At 39.9% G+C, this 15,340-nt stretch overlaps 1 protein-coding gene across 1 annotated transcript in view; it reads right to left on the bottom strand.

Moving 5' to 3' along the window:
• RFX4 (regulatory factor X4) overlaps positions 1–15,340 on the bottom strand; it is an 83,520-nt gene that overhangs the window by 45,622 nt on the left and 22,558 nt on the right. The window contains exons 3-4 of the mRNA XM_079303623.1: positions 11,853–11,913; positions 5,694–5,817 (exon numbers count right to left, since the gene is read on the bottom strand). Coding sequence (XP_079159749.1) covers positions 5,694–5,817; positions 11,853–11,913 — 185 coding nt within the window. The remainder of the gene's footprint in view (positions 1–5,693; positions 5,818–11,852; positions 11,914–15,340) is intronic.

The raw sequence follows: 15,340 nt of genomic DNA, 5'->3' as shown, positions 1-15,340 counted from the left end.
GAGGCATGACTGAGTCTGTACCTTCTGTCCCCCTTGCTTGCTCACTTGCATGGCCAGGAGGGAAGACTGCAATGTACAGGCTCAGCACTTGTGACCACAGATCTGTGGTCTGTTAAGAGTAAATAACCTTCCCATCTCTTTCCACTTGCTTTCCTAAGTTTTGGGATAGGGCAGGTCTAGTTCTAGGATAAGAACCTGTTTCTAGCACTGATACGGCTCAACTGACACTGCAAAGCAAGGCAGAAAAACCTGCTGAAATTGTCTCTAATGTCCATGCCCAACTCTGCCTGCTGTGGAGATTAGATTCTCTAAGGAACTCCAACTGAACTGGACACTGCAATGAAGCTTGCCAGACCTCTCCTCAAATTCATCTATGTAAAACAACACCCTCCTTCAGCAGTTCCTCTGGCCAGATAGAATCCAGCCTAAGGCATGATCAGACAGATAACTGCACCCCGACAAAGCTGCAAACACGGCGTGCTCTGCCTCAGATCCTCAGCTGAGCTGCAGCCACTTTTGGTGCTGACTTGCTGAAGCCAAGCAGATCTGAAACCCTGCACAGCTCACCCTGCTCTGTACTGGTGCCAGCACACTGCCTGCCATCACCCAGCCTATCTGTGGGAAAAGGCTGAGCGCCAGGATCCTGCACTCTGGCAGACCCTGTGCTGTGAGCACAGCCTCTGGATGTGTTGACAAGGCATGAGCTAAAGCAGTCCTGGGGCCACTCCATGCCTAAGGCCTAACTGGAAGCCACATGCTTGAAGGGGCAAAGGCACTAAAAATCCCATTGCTATAGGGCATTGAGAAAGGAAAAGTCACTCCAGAGAAACTGAGGTGTCCTCACTGGTTTTCTCAACTCCCCAGGCTCAAGAAGGCAATAGTGAGCAACCTGCAGTAGTGCAAGAATCAGCTAAGTAGAGCCAAGGAAGCAAAGAGCTTTCCAGCTACACTGCAGGATCACTGTTCCCCACACCAGCATGAACTGCTTGCTTCTGCAGGACTTGTGTTATTATGGTCTCATCAGAGGAACTTGGCCTACAAGATTCAGAATTGGGAAGAAAACTCATGCTGGTGGTAACTGCTCTTCCATCAGGAATCCTGGCTGTTCAAAAGGGATGAAGGAAAACTGGGAACTGCTCAGATAGCACTGGCAGACTGATTTGAGAAACCACATCCTCACATTTACATTGATTTTCCCCCGTTCTATTTTTGCATACAGTGTTGTAGAAATTGCTCATAATAAAGCAAAGTGCTGTTTTAATCTATCAGAAGAGAGCACTGAGAGCAAATTTGGCTTTACTATACCAGTTACTATTGAGGCTACTTAAGAGCAAATTGAGAGCAAAGAAATAAAAAACACATTCAGGAGAAGTATCTCCTTATGAACAACAGCAGGCAATTTCCTGATATGTGCATTTCAATAGAAAGACAAATCAGAATGAAATCACATCACAATGTGATATCAAGGAGGTTTCAACAGAGATATTTTCTGTCCTTTTCAAACTTTAAAATCATAAAGTATGACAGCAAGAAACTGTAAATCTTATTTATCCTAGTCATGCTTGGAGGAGCAGTCCTGGAAGCAAAACTTCCGGGCATAGAAACAGTGCATCGTGATGAAAAAGGGATCTGGCTGGTACAGCTTGTACCTCCCTGGAGCAAAGTGAACTATTGGGAAAAAAAGATTCTTCCCTAACCAATATTACAAGTCTATTGTGGACTTTGCAATTTTTCTAGTGAAATGCATTCGTTGGAATGTAATTTTCACTTACAGCAAAGCCAGCCAGGGAGCAACAAAATTTGTGTGAGCATGCATCCATGTTAAACCTCTTTAAGATGCCAAAATGATGTAAAGAGACCTCAGACTGGGAAAGAACCATCCCGAGAAGTGTCAGCAACCTTCGTTTTCCTTTTCAAGTATTAATTTGTTATTGCTTGTCAAAAGACATGGCAGGAAAGCCCCAAAAGAAAAAAAGAAAAAAGAGAGAAAAAAAAAAAAAAAAGGAACTAGAAGAAGAAAGTATTTATCCTCCAGGGGGCACATGGGAGTTGGGAAGAACTCAGCTTCCGAGGATGCAAAGAGGTTTCATCACAAGTCTCTCAGTATTCTAGGGGAGAGATGAGGCAGGGCACGGCAGGGGAATTAGCACTGCCCAGCAAATCTAAAGCAGTGGACTGAGGACATGGAGGACTGCAGAGATCACTGCAAAAGAGGAATATTATATATTCGAGGGTCCTGGCTAAGGAAACAGTGCACATACAGAATCACAGACGGAACAAGAACAGAAATCAGTGTTGGAAATAGAAGTGAAAGAGAAGCTCAAAACGGTGCCAACCCAGCCAACACTGGGCTGAATGGTAGAGCCAGGAGAACCTTATGGCACTGAGAGATTTGGAAGTGCTCAAAACATTCCTGCTGTTTTTTGATTCAGTGAAGGCCCTTATAAAGAATTATTTCGTTTTTGCAATTAAGCCTGGTAAGAATGAGAAGCCCGTGTCATCATCCACCATAATTCTTTGCACGGTGTGTTAATAATCACCAGCATTTTATGTTAACACGCTGCTCAGATAAACCCCAAAACAAACATAGATCTGCACAACATTCCCTGCAGCAGGCAGGGGCAGACCTTTCAGCTGGAAACACCCTGACCTGCTCTCCAGAGCCCCAAGGTCCCAGAGCAGAGCCCAAGGCATTCACAGCACACGGCTGAGGGGCACAAGGCTGCCATCCTTTCTAAGTGACCTCAGCAGCAGGGCTTTCACTCCTTCTGCCTGCACACTACTTCACAGTCTAAACACGTCCACTGTCAGAGAGCTTGTTCTCATATGCAACATTTAGTTGTTAATAACTCAGTGACACACCTGCCCTGCCTCCCTGTACCTTCTTGTCTTCTCGTGGGTTCCGTGGAACAGTTTTACTTTTTCTGCCTTACTTTTGCACAAAATCAAAATATAATATGCTTGGCTGCCTACAGTAAGGGCAGGAGTTTAACACTGCACTCTGCACTTGATGCCGAGCTGTAACCACCAAATTACAGGGCCCTCCCTAATTACTATTTAGTTAAGGTATATAAAAGAATGCTGGACCCTGTCTTTAGCAGACAATAAAAAGTTCTGTAATGACAGACTAGATAGCACAGCAGATTGACAAAGCTGGTTTAGATAAAACTGTCTGTAATTTTTGCATGCAAAATGAATGAGCAAAACACTAAAATCTTGACTAACAAAGTTACAGCTCCCTTTGTCATATGAGACATATGATACTAATATCCCAATTAACAGCCATATTAGAGTATTCCTGATTTTATATATTCTTCATATGGCTTAGGAGTACAGGTTGCTTTTTAAAAGGTGTTTATTTATACAGTATTTCTGTTCTTTGCTCTTCTTGTTCCTTTATTTGCTATTAGCTTGGTTTCCTCAGAAAACAGTCTGTATTACTGTCTCTCTGTTAATCTCTCTACTCCCCAGACCAATTTTTGTTTCATTAATGCAATTCTACCATGTCACTTATTACAGTTTGTTATAATGTGCTGAACTCCACATCTCTTTCTAAAAACTACCAGTTTGTTAAAGAAAAAGTTTAATTTTTAACATTGCCCACAGAGCTAAAGTTAGGAGATGAATTATAAATTCAATGTGGTCTGGTGAAAGGCAAACTGTTTACAATTCCACAGAACAAGTAGCTCCTTTCTCTTGGGGGAGATGACAGTTGCAGGGTTCCTGATGTTTCCCAATAAGGACAAACATGTCCAGGGTGTCTGTGGCAGCAGCTAAGTGCAGAATGCCTTAAACAGCCCCTATTTCACTGCACTGCTTCAACTGCCCCAAAGGCATTTATGCAACTCACCTTGCCAATATGGTATTTCAGTCACATGATAACAAATGTTGGCTAAAACTTCAAACATGTACATGCTCCAAAGGAGAAGCTGACTGCAAGCTATTGACAGAATGCAGACGTGCCTTGCAGACCTTTTGTACCTGTGCACATTTTCTTTGCACTAACAGGCTGGAAGGAATCAGAGGGGTCTGCTCAGGTTCTGCAGATGGAGAAGATGGTTTCACTTCAATATTTTCCTCTCTGTTGTCTGAAGTTCCTGAACACAGCAGTGCAGAAGTGCCAGTTGCCAGATGCAGAAGTTATGGCCACCCCAAGTACTAGTGTGAAACAGTACTATGATGATTGCATAGGCTTCCCTTCCTCTCCACAAAAATGGATAAAAAGCTTCATGCAACACTGCTTCAGAACTCTTTTGTAACAGAGAGGAAAACACTCAGACCACAGCACATGAAGAACACATTGGAATGTGATTTTTTGGATGGAAGCCATAGTACCTGTCCTGCTAGGTCAAGATACTCCTACCAATGAACAGATCTATGTATGAGAGGCAGGAGAGAAGGGGGATGAAGTATTAAACAGTGTGACAAAGTTGGCACATACTGATAAATTGTGAAATCCCTGGTAAATTTATGTTCTGATGGAATAATTCTGGAATATTTACACCTTACAATTTACAGAAGTTTTTAGCAGCAGAAGTACCATTGTGTAAATTCGAACCATGTTCCAAATGTGTGAGGCTGCACGAAATCTGTTTCTTATTTTCACTGTTCCTAAATTACATGTTGCCACTATACTTATCACTTGATAGCAATAATATGTACAATGAACAACTTCATTCACAAATCTGCAGTGTATTTAAACAGAAACCTGACACAGAAGTTATGCAGGTCTTCAACACACAACAAACATAGTAATGTTACAACACAGCACATTTTATTTTCCTTGCCAAACTGCCTGCCTAAAGATGCACTATAGAAAGTGTCACCTCATTAAATACATCCTTCACCTACTCTTTAGACAGGCACTTAGCCTAGAAACATTTCTCCTTCATTGAATACCCAGAACTTCTATAGAACAAATGTTGCAAACACTAAAAAAGAACAGCTTGCAAGACAATGGGCTTCAGATTCATGCTTGTAAGCATTTCAAAAACAGTGGCAAACTCTACACTTTGTTTTTTTCACAGCCTACAGATTTTAAAGGCCTGTGACACATCCTATGGTAGAATTTCAGTTTAAAATATCTTTCTGTTTTTCACTGAGAGGAAAATATCACCTGACCAGCAAATCCAAAGTACAAACTTCATGTACCCTTCTAGCCAGCTATTAACATCTACCAGTGTAGAGCTGTACCTGCAATGCACACAAAAGCAGCTAGATGCTTTCTGGTCTTTCATATCTGGAGGCTGTGAATTTTCCACATCATTTGATATCATTAATTCAGGGATCTCCATATCATGCTTACAAGAACGGCACAGACATGCTCTAGAATTCGGTTTTACCCTTCTGTTTTTAAAAATCATACATTTGTTTAAGCAGTGCAGGTCATAATGCAGATGTGTTTACACTGACTTGTATTCAACTTCCAATCTAATTTTAGCTGCCAATTTTTTTTTTACCATATAAACATCAGCTAGGCTGGGGATGGCCATACTCTGGAGTCTACAGTGGTAAGAAATTATTTCAATCATCAAAATACTTACCATCTTAGCCTTTGTTCAATAACTTGAATCACAATAGATTTTCTCCATATACCTCTGTCTCTAACAGTAAAAGATTCAATTCTTTTCATTAATACAAATTCACCTGAACCAGGTGAGATTTTAAGGTGCCATACTGCAGTTTAGACTTACCTTCCCAAAGCTGGCAGCATTAACAGGTTGTGTGTCGTTTTTCTCACAGAAGTCCAAGTAATGCATGTAGAGAGCACTTCGAGGAATGCAAACACCTTCTGCAATCTCATAGTTCTCCTCCAGCCTTAAAAACCAAATATCAAACAGAGACAACTGCAAGTATGTTGGATGTCCTGCATGGTAAACAGTATACAAAGCTTCACCTTTTAAGCTCAATCATTCTGACTTCTTCTTGTCTACAAATTTTGTCTTTTTTTTTTCCTAAGTACTCCTTCCAAGTAATTCCCATAATACTTACTTACTTCATTTGGTTCACACTTGCTATCAAAACCATAGGCTGTGAGTTCCCAGCAATCTGTTATACCCTAAAATCATCCTATAGTAAACAAATACATGTACAGCTATGAACCAATGAATATTCACTGAGGGGAAGCATTCTCTCCTCCTTTACAGAACACATCATCATTGGTTCATTGCACTCTTTCCACTCCTGTCCAGCTGCAAAATTGTTTACCTTGAGGAAGCAGGTGTGGCCGAAGCAAATAATTTGCTAATGCTCAACAGTGTCCACAAAATCTTATTGTGTAATATTTTCTAGCTATTGTTTATGGACAAAGTGAAAAAAAAACCAAACAAAAAGGAAGTCACAATCTGAATACAATGCTGAAAAAAACCAGTAAAATAACATCATCTTCTACCTTTTAGAAACTATCCTTATTTTTTTTTTACATGCAAATATACAACTATAAAATTTTAAATGGTATGTCAAATATATGAACAAGCACATGCTTCATCTTCAAAGCTTGAAACTGGTCTCATTATGAATCCATAGATTAGAAGAAACATTCCTTTGAAATGCCATTTTTATGATTGCTGACCCAAAAATGTTCAAAAAATATCTACATACACGCTTAAATTAAACCATAATTAATCTTATAATTGATGGTGTCAGTCATAGGCATCTACAGTCACGTGGGTTTGTCTGCCTTGCTGGTAAGGGAAGAAGTTAGGTCCAACTTCCTCTTAATTGCACTAAAAAACAAATATATATTCTCAAAAAACTCCTGTTTTACATTACATAATCCCCTGCCATTTGATAGCAGTAGAGCATCTTCCAAATATCTTGTTTCTCTCCTTCATTGCCTTTTCCAGGACCTACCTACCTTCCATTGCAGTTACCGTGATCATTTGTGACTGCAAACTATTTTAATAAGATATCCGGCCAGATGAATGGAATCAATTTGTATGGGCAACATCTATTCTTCCCTGGTTTCTACAGAAATATCATCATGGCATCTTTCCTCAATTTCATAGTGCTCTAACAAAACCTCCTTTCAAAACCTGGAGAGTTCGTTTGTATACTATAGCTGCTAATTGGAATGTCAGCTTCTGTGACCAAGACAGGACAGAAAGAAAAGCAGTTAATTATTTCTCTTCATATCTGATGAATTTTTCTCTTTTTCTCCTCTCTTTCACAGAGAGTCATTAGTCTGACACTGAACAATGCCCCATTATACCTGAACTTTTTTTTTAATGATCAAAAACCCATCTTGCTCCACTTCTTTTATTTTCTTGTCTTTTATTTAACAACTTTATCATATTTTGAATCCAGCTTCATTCTACAGTATTGTAGCAAAATAATGAATGCAATCTCCTACCTAACAAACCTTATCAGTTATAAAATATACATATATATGTATATAAACATTTTATATAGTGTTGTAATAAAGCCATGTGAAATCCAGTAGCTTACAATGAGACCTTTTGTACCACCACAGTACAGGAATAAAGCCCCTAATCCTTCCACAGGAATGACAATTTTATCTGTCTTATTGCTGTCTTACTACTGCTTCCCTCCATATACACTTACATAGCTCTAAATTAAATGAGATTTTTCAATAGCAGAGTCACATCTGTAGAGTTGTAACAGATTTTTTTTAATGTCTCAAGACCACAGAACAACTGTGATGTTAACCACTGTTAATCACAAAAAAAAGATTCCAGAACAGATTAATTTTTATAGAGTATAGCAATATACAAGGAAGTACAAATCTGGCGTGAATCCATTCCATAGCTATGCTTTACCTTACTCTTTTAAAATTCATTTTATAAATGTTGCAGAAAAATAGAAAAATTTTATTGACTTTACCTTCAAAATACTATCATTTTTCTATATGGTATATAGAGTACTTACACTGTAAACCACCAAACTGCATGGGATTAGGCTGTCTGTACTTTGAATAATTCTGTGTTAGGGGAGGTAAACACACACACACACACACCCACCCCAAAATGAAGTAAAGTTTCACACTTGCACCTTTGTCAACCAGTTCACCACTGAAATAAACACGAACATTTTAGAGCCAAGCTGTAGCTTTACAGATGACAATGAGCACAGCAACATGGGATGAGCACAGAATACCAGGTATTGCTGTATTCATGCCTTAACAGTTAAATTCAAGCTTGTGTAGTTTCCCAAATTGTGATGTATTTGGCAGTTTCCTCAATTATGATGTATTTGGCAGTAATGCTACATTCGCCAGGCCTTTCACTTCATTTTGTGTCATCAACAAAACAAAACAAAAGCATCATTCCTGTTTCCAGGAAAAGGCTATTTAGCCAGGTTGACAGTCATCCAGGCAGGATTCTTGGCTTCTTCAGCTGTTCTTCATCCTCCACATTTAAAATGTTCAACATATTTCACCTTTGGAGAGGCTTAAATATTAAGGATATTACCCATGGGATTTATATAATTTGCTCTTTACAGCAAGGTTCCAGACAAGGAATAACTAATAAAGATGATGGCAATATGAACCATGTGACAGAATATACATATATTTCCTTTATGTCTTTGCTATGCTTTCCCTACTGCTTTCTTCCTCTTCTTTTGTGCTCCACCTGCCTCAGTTTCTGTTTTTCGACACCTTCACTAGCTCCAAATGGTAGTAACATCTAACATTAAAAACACTACCAGTTTTAACTTGGCAGACACCAGATGCTGCAGACAACTGTGAGGTTTCCATTTGCCAGAACAAGGACAGTTTGGTATTACATCCTGAAAACTGGTAATACTTTACCCCACCAATTCCACCTCTTGAATCCAGCCCAGAGATTGTTGTTAGAAGGCAGGACACATGCTTGCCCAAGGAACACTCAGGTACATTTTTTGTCTTCCCTGTATGTAAATACTTGGTGTGAAGCCTGATGTTCTGTTTTTGGCTGGGAAAGAGTTATATTTTTTCCTAGTGGCTGGTACTGTGCTGTGTTTTGGGTTTAGTATGACAATAATGCTGATAACCCTTTCAGGTGTTGCTAAGTTGTTCTTACCCAAGTCAAGGACTCTCCAGTCTCCCACATTGTGCCAGAGAGGAGCTTCACAAGAAGCTGGGGGTGCCCACAGTCAGACCAGCTGACCCAAACAGGCCAAAGGAATGTTCCATACCATGGAACATCACACCCAGGAAATAATCTGGGGAGCTGGCTGTGAGGTGCTGATCCCTGATCAGAGCCTGGGTCAGAGGGTGGTGCACAACTGCATCACTTGTTTTTTCTTGGATTTTATTACTTCTTTTCCCTTTTATTGACATTATCACTATTATTATCTTATTTTACTATAATTATTCATCTGTCCTTATCTCAGCCTATGGGTTTTACCCTTTTCCTCCCCATCCCCGTGAGAGAAGGCAAGGGGAAGGAGTGAGTGAGCAGCTGTGTGGTACTTACTTGTTGGCTGAGGTTTAACCACCACACCTGAGCAAGCAGACCTGTCCAACATGTAAAGCTACACCTCCAGGAAGGGCTCTGTGTAGCAATTCTACAGTGCTGACCGCAACAACTTACCAACCCCTGCATTGCTGGCTGCTACTGCAGTACAAATAACCCAAGGCTAATGTGTCTGACTTTCTAGACTTCACATCTTCACTCAAAATAAGCTTGCTGCTTTAGCAGTTTGACTCTTGAGCTTCTCATTTTATTTAGTATATCAATTTCTCCAGGAAATATCTCCAGGAAATATCAATTTCTCCAATTCAAAGCTGCAGTGCATAATTGAAAAGTACATGGAAACCCCCAGAAAACTGTTCTGTAGGTATGGTTAGTTAGTTGGGAAAATTTTTACCTACATGCCTGTTAATAAATCCAGCCAATTGTATAATTCATTTTGACAGCAGCTAAAGATTTTAAACATGAAAACTTTTCTTTGCTTTCTGTTACCTTGTGGAATTTTGGGTGGAAAAGGAATGAAGGAAATTGCAGATGCTCCAGAAGACTCAAAGGGGAGAATATTTGACCTACCTCAACATGTAAGAAATGCAATACAACAGACAGGTAGTAAGCCAGCACACTAGAAGGGGAGAAGTTGCAAGCAGCCTTTTCAGAACCAAAATTCTGGGATTCTACTGCAAAGACTGCTGAATGAGCATTAGTGTGCACACTACATTCCAGCAGGGCTCAATATCCCGGGAGTTTAGGGATTTACTAACCTTTATGGCTGACGAAGCTTGAAAGTATTTGGCAAAAGGCTGTTCACAGTATTTGCATGTTTTCTGTTGGGAACAGTATCACTGGATGTTCTAATTAATGCTGTCTTCTTGGCTATGACATTATTTGCTCCTGTGGAAAAGGCTCTTAACTGTCTTCGCTGCAAAATAAACACTGCTCTGAATCTGGGACTGGTAAGACCTGCTTGCTGTTTTATTTTAGTTAGATAGTTCCTTATTATCCTGTTTGAACTGTGTTGAAGCTGTGGGAGTGACTAATGAAAAATAATAAAATATCGCTGTGATGTTTCATTATTATTGTAATAATTTTTCTTTGTATGTAGTTACTCCCTTTCTTGAGTGTCTGTTAAAGAAAAGTCATTCACTTTTCCTGAACTTCTGAAAAACAGGACTTTTTTGATACAAACAGGTACCAAGAAACAATAGCTCAGAACTAAATGCCTTTATTTATGTTTGCCCATCTCATTGTTTGTATTGAAAGTGTCTGTAAGTTTCTGAATACTGGCAGCAATCCATTCAAAATCAACTCACAGGTCTTGAGGTTTTTTAGTCTAAAAACCTCACCAATCAACTTGCAAAAGCAAGTATAAAAGAAATAATCCAAATCATCTTTATGTATAATTCACAGAATCATGTAATTTCACAGGCAGAAAAATGGGGTAAAATACACTGAATTATACTTTGCTGGTTTTTTCAGTGAAATCTCCCTAGAGACAGAGAGAAGCAGAGAAAGAAGTGTGCTAGGATTTTGCTTTAAAAAACACGCTTTTTTACCAATAATCTTATCTTTTCATGCAGAAAGTACAAGTACTTGAAGTATTTATGCATAAAGTAAAGGCTTTTTTTAAAAAGGTTTAAAACAAGCTAAACACTATGGGATTTCAGATAAGTGTGGTCAAAACTTCTCTGTAACAGAGCTCTGTCCTGCCAGATACATGAAACCTCTTGAAACATCCTCAATCACTTACAATTTTTAGAAATCTAAACAAGAATTAAAAACCCTAAATTGAGGCATAAGTCAACTAAAGTCCAAGAGATGACCTGCAGCAAGGGATTTCAGAATTATGGATACATATTACAGAATATGCAGACTAAAATAGTGCTGCAAATCACGGGGAGCAGCACTGGTTTATTTTTTATAGCACTGTAGACTAATGCTCAAATTATCCTCTCTCTTCCTAATTACCCTTCCTTTTTTGATCCTCACTGGCTTTGCAAGGGGATTTTGACAAATTAATCAAACCTCAAATTCTTTCCTTTTGTTTTCTTCTACATTAAATTACAGAGACCTTGTGTCAGTAAAACAGCTGGTAAGGGTCAGCTTCATCAGACACTGAAACAAATGTGAGTCTTGAAAAAAACTCAGTTCTAGTTTCCTTTTTGTAATAAATGTAACAATTATGACAAACCACAAATAATCAGCTGGCAAGGTGGCAAATACACTAAATAGATTTTCTGAACTGTATCAGAAGTTTCCTCTGTTCAAACAAATCCTGTAAGACATTTTTTGAGAAATGCTGTATAGGTTACAAACAGGCACATTAAACAGTAAAAGTATCTTTAGAACTCTAAGATGGTCAATCCTATATTCCTTCATCTGGAAAACACATAAGAAAAAAAGACTAATAGATTTCCTTGATTTTCTTAAAAGGCATCTTACCATTGCAGTGTAGCTGGAGTAGAATGTGGTTTTGATGCTCTATTATTTTCTTTTTCCTCATCTGTTAAGAAACAAACAAAAAAAAATGATGTAATTTCATCAGGAATCTCTCAGGAATTCATGAATTTTTTTAAAAAAAGAAATAGTTTTTGAATAGTGAGAATTATTTTAAAACTAATCAAAATAATTCTTTGAAAAATTAAAATGTGCTCAAGTGCCAAAGCTTTCCCAAAATTTCAGCTTAATTTTGGAAATGTAAATAGTGATGCTTCATAAACTACCATCTGTAGATACTGCTTAAGGCAGTAAAGCCTGCAAATATCACTGATCACAGGAGCAGAGTGGTGCCTAGGAATATTGACATTGAAAAGGATAAATTTATATGGAAAAAAACAACTCTTAGATCTCTACCAGCATGCTATAATACGTAAACAGTTTCATTCATTATAAGGGAACTGTTGCCTTACTCAAGTTTTATATTAGATAAGGCATTTAAACTGAGAACACCCATTGTTTGATCCTAACATAAGGTAAATATTAGATGTTCATAAATTTACAGAGATTAATTCTGAATGAGAAGAACACTATAGCCTATGATACACTTTTTTTAGCTTAGTCCCCGACGGAAGCATCCAGCATAGAGGGCTTTGATCCCTAAACAAAGAGGTGAACCTGCACACCACGCTGCCCGTGGCATCCCTTCGTGTGGTTAACTTTCAGGAGTTACGGAAGCGAGCCCTTGGGATGCAGGATGTGCGGGAGCCGGGCTATCTCCTCTGCCCATCACACCCTCCTGGGGGCTTTGGGGCTGTGCCACGCACACAAACACATAACAAACAGCGCTCCCAGCCTGGAGGCTGCGCTCAGCCCTCATCCCAGGGAAGCTGTGCCAGCCGAAACCCCTGTATCCCTGAGCGCCCGCGGTCCCGTCCCGCAGCTCCCCGCGGACCCCGCCTGCATCTGCACCACAATGGGCCCCTCATTACCGGCCCGCACACTCCTCCCTGCCTTTCAGGGCCCGCTTTTATGCGGCGCTCAGGACCAACACACACATCCCCAATCCCTTTTGAATTGCGGGTTTCGCTTGTTCTCCTGCGCGGGCGGGCGGGCGGCGCGCAGCGAGCCCGGGCACACGCCGGGACCCGAGCGGCGCCGCAGCCCAGGACCTGCCCTGGGATGGATCCCACCTGCGGAAGGTGGCTGAATTCCCTCTGGATACGTGGCAGACATCAAACGTCAAGTCAATACCTACATTACACCCTCTCTACGCTTTTTCCATCCCCCATCCCAGCTGTTTTTCGCCTGCACTAAGAGTGAGCTGCTGTGAGCACCTCACACTCCCGCACGCTTCACACCAGCTCCTCCCACCAAGGGTTTGCTCTAACAGCACAAACTAGCAATTAGGTCATAAACTGCAATTCCTCAGGTGTGTCTGCTTCCTGGGGATCCCTCTTCAGGACTCTTCAGCATCCTCCCCTAACTGTCCCTTAAAACAAGGAGAATGATGGACTTGAACTGTGACACAGAAAATTTCTTTAAGCGTTAATTACCATTGTACAACTGGATTTTCAACAAAGCTAAGTTTTTCACAGAGTTTGTGCTTGTCACCCCAAAATCAATTATCTGTACAAGAAAATAGTGCAACTTCACTTTCTGCCAATGGACCAGCTGCCAGCCAAACTTTCACTTTTCCATTAAAAAGGTGGAAAGGGTTGCAGATGGTGCAGGAATAGATGGGACCTAGAAATACAAACTTTCAGTATTATATATAGAAGCTCTTAATTCTACCTTGTCTAATTTAACAATACAATCTCATCAGGTAATTGACTAGAAAATAATAAGTATCCCTGTGCTTTATATTTTAGTTGGGAGCAGGGCACCTAATGGTGTCCATAACAAGCAGAGAATGTTTAACCCTTTTGACTCAGGTCTGATACCAGATCACTTTGTCTAGCATGAAAGAGGGAAAGGAAAACAACATTTCTTACTTTTTGGCCTGTCACTTTATCCATTCACATCAAAATAACACTGTAGATTAAAATAAAGTCATACATTTTAAAATTCAATACTTTTAAAATACAAACTATTTTGTAGGAAAAGGAAATAAAGTCCCTGAAAATAAGTCCTGCTTTGAGGCCCTGTCAAAGAAGAGACTGACAATTCTTCTGTGACAAATCCAAAAGGGCTTGAAGTCACAAGGAAAAATATTGTTCAATTCACAGTTGCAGGGGTTCACACACAGCACCTGAGGGAGAAACCCATCTAGTGTGCTCACTCCACTGCCAGTAGGAGAACTGCCAGCATCCCAAGGAAAGGTGTCTTCAAGGTACCTGATTAGGTGGAAAGCCTGGTACTCAGCCCAAACTGAATGCAGATACTAGCTTAGACAATTGCAAGTAAAACTCTCAGCATAGAAGAGATCTTCAAACATACTAAAACCAGGAATCAACAATGTTCCAGAAAAACAGCATTTGTTGCCTCGCAGAGATATCAGAGAACCCCTATGTGCCAAACTCCATGGAAGTTCCTTTGCTAACTGCTCCATCTTACTTCTCAAAATTCTGTCTCAAAGCCACTCAAGCAGAGTCCTGTTTGTATCTTGTGAGTGTTTGTACCTTGGTGGCTTTCCCAGAGCTCTCAGTGGTATCCTCTAACTTTTGCTGTCTGATTTGAGGTAGAGCACAAGGGATATCTTACTTCTTGGTGCAAGGCTTGGAGGCAAGAGGAGCTGTGCTCAGCAGCTTTGAGCCTTCTGCCTTAAATACAGAGTGGAACAACCCAAAGCAAAACATTTCTTTTGGTGAAGTGTTGGTGTTAGTCTGTTTATCATAATTAAAAAGGAGCTAAGTTCTTCTTTCCACTGTGGAGGTAGCTGGAGAGCCCTGTACCTTCCACTGCTGCCTGCATGTGTCAAAACCACTAAGGAGTTAACATGCTGTTAGTATCTTTATACAGATAAAATCCTTCCCTCAGTCCAGGTAGCTGCACATTTTTCAGAGGAATATCCTCTCCCTCTGTACCCCCTGCAGGCCAGATTCTGACTGTTCTCAGAAGTGATTTGGCCTTAGCCAAAATTAAATTACAGTACAAAGCTATCTTGTCTCTTACTCACATGTAACCATAAAAGAGATTCAGGCTCATTAGCAGGTATTCCATGCTTTTAGAACTGTGGGATCTTTTAAAGTCCTTTGAGAAACATGGGGGCATAGTTCTCTCTGAGTAGGTATGACTGAAACAGAAAGAATTTTCTCCAAGGAAAATTTCAGTGAAAACAAGTAACTCATTTCAAAACATTTTCTTAAATGAAAGAATAAGAGGTTTAATTCAAACAAGAAACAAAGCTGCTGGATAAGTTCATTACAGCTAGTATGAACATGGATTTTGAACACCACTTTTGAAGCACAAAAAGTAGTCTGAATGTTTTCTTTTATCTCATAGGAAGTCTACACATTCACATTTCCAAATAAGCAAGAAAATTTGGACAATCA

Source organism: Erithacus rubecula (assembly GCF_903797595.1).
Source record: "Erithacus rubecula genome assembly, chromosome: 4".
Classification (NCBI taxonomy): domain Eukaryota; kingdom Metazoa; phylum Chordata; class Aves; order Passeriformes; family Muscicapidae; genus Erithacus; species Erithacus rubecula.
This window is presented reverse-complemented; position numbering and strand designations above follow the sequence as displayed.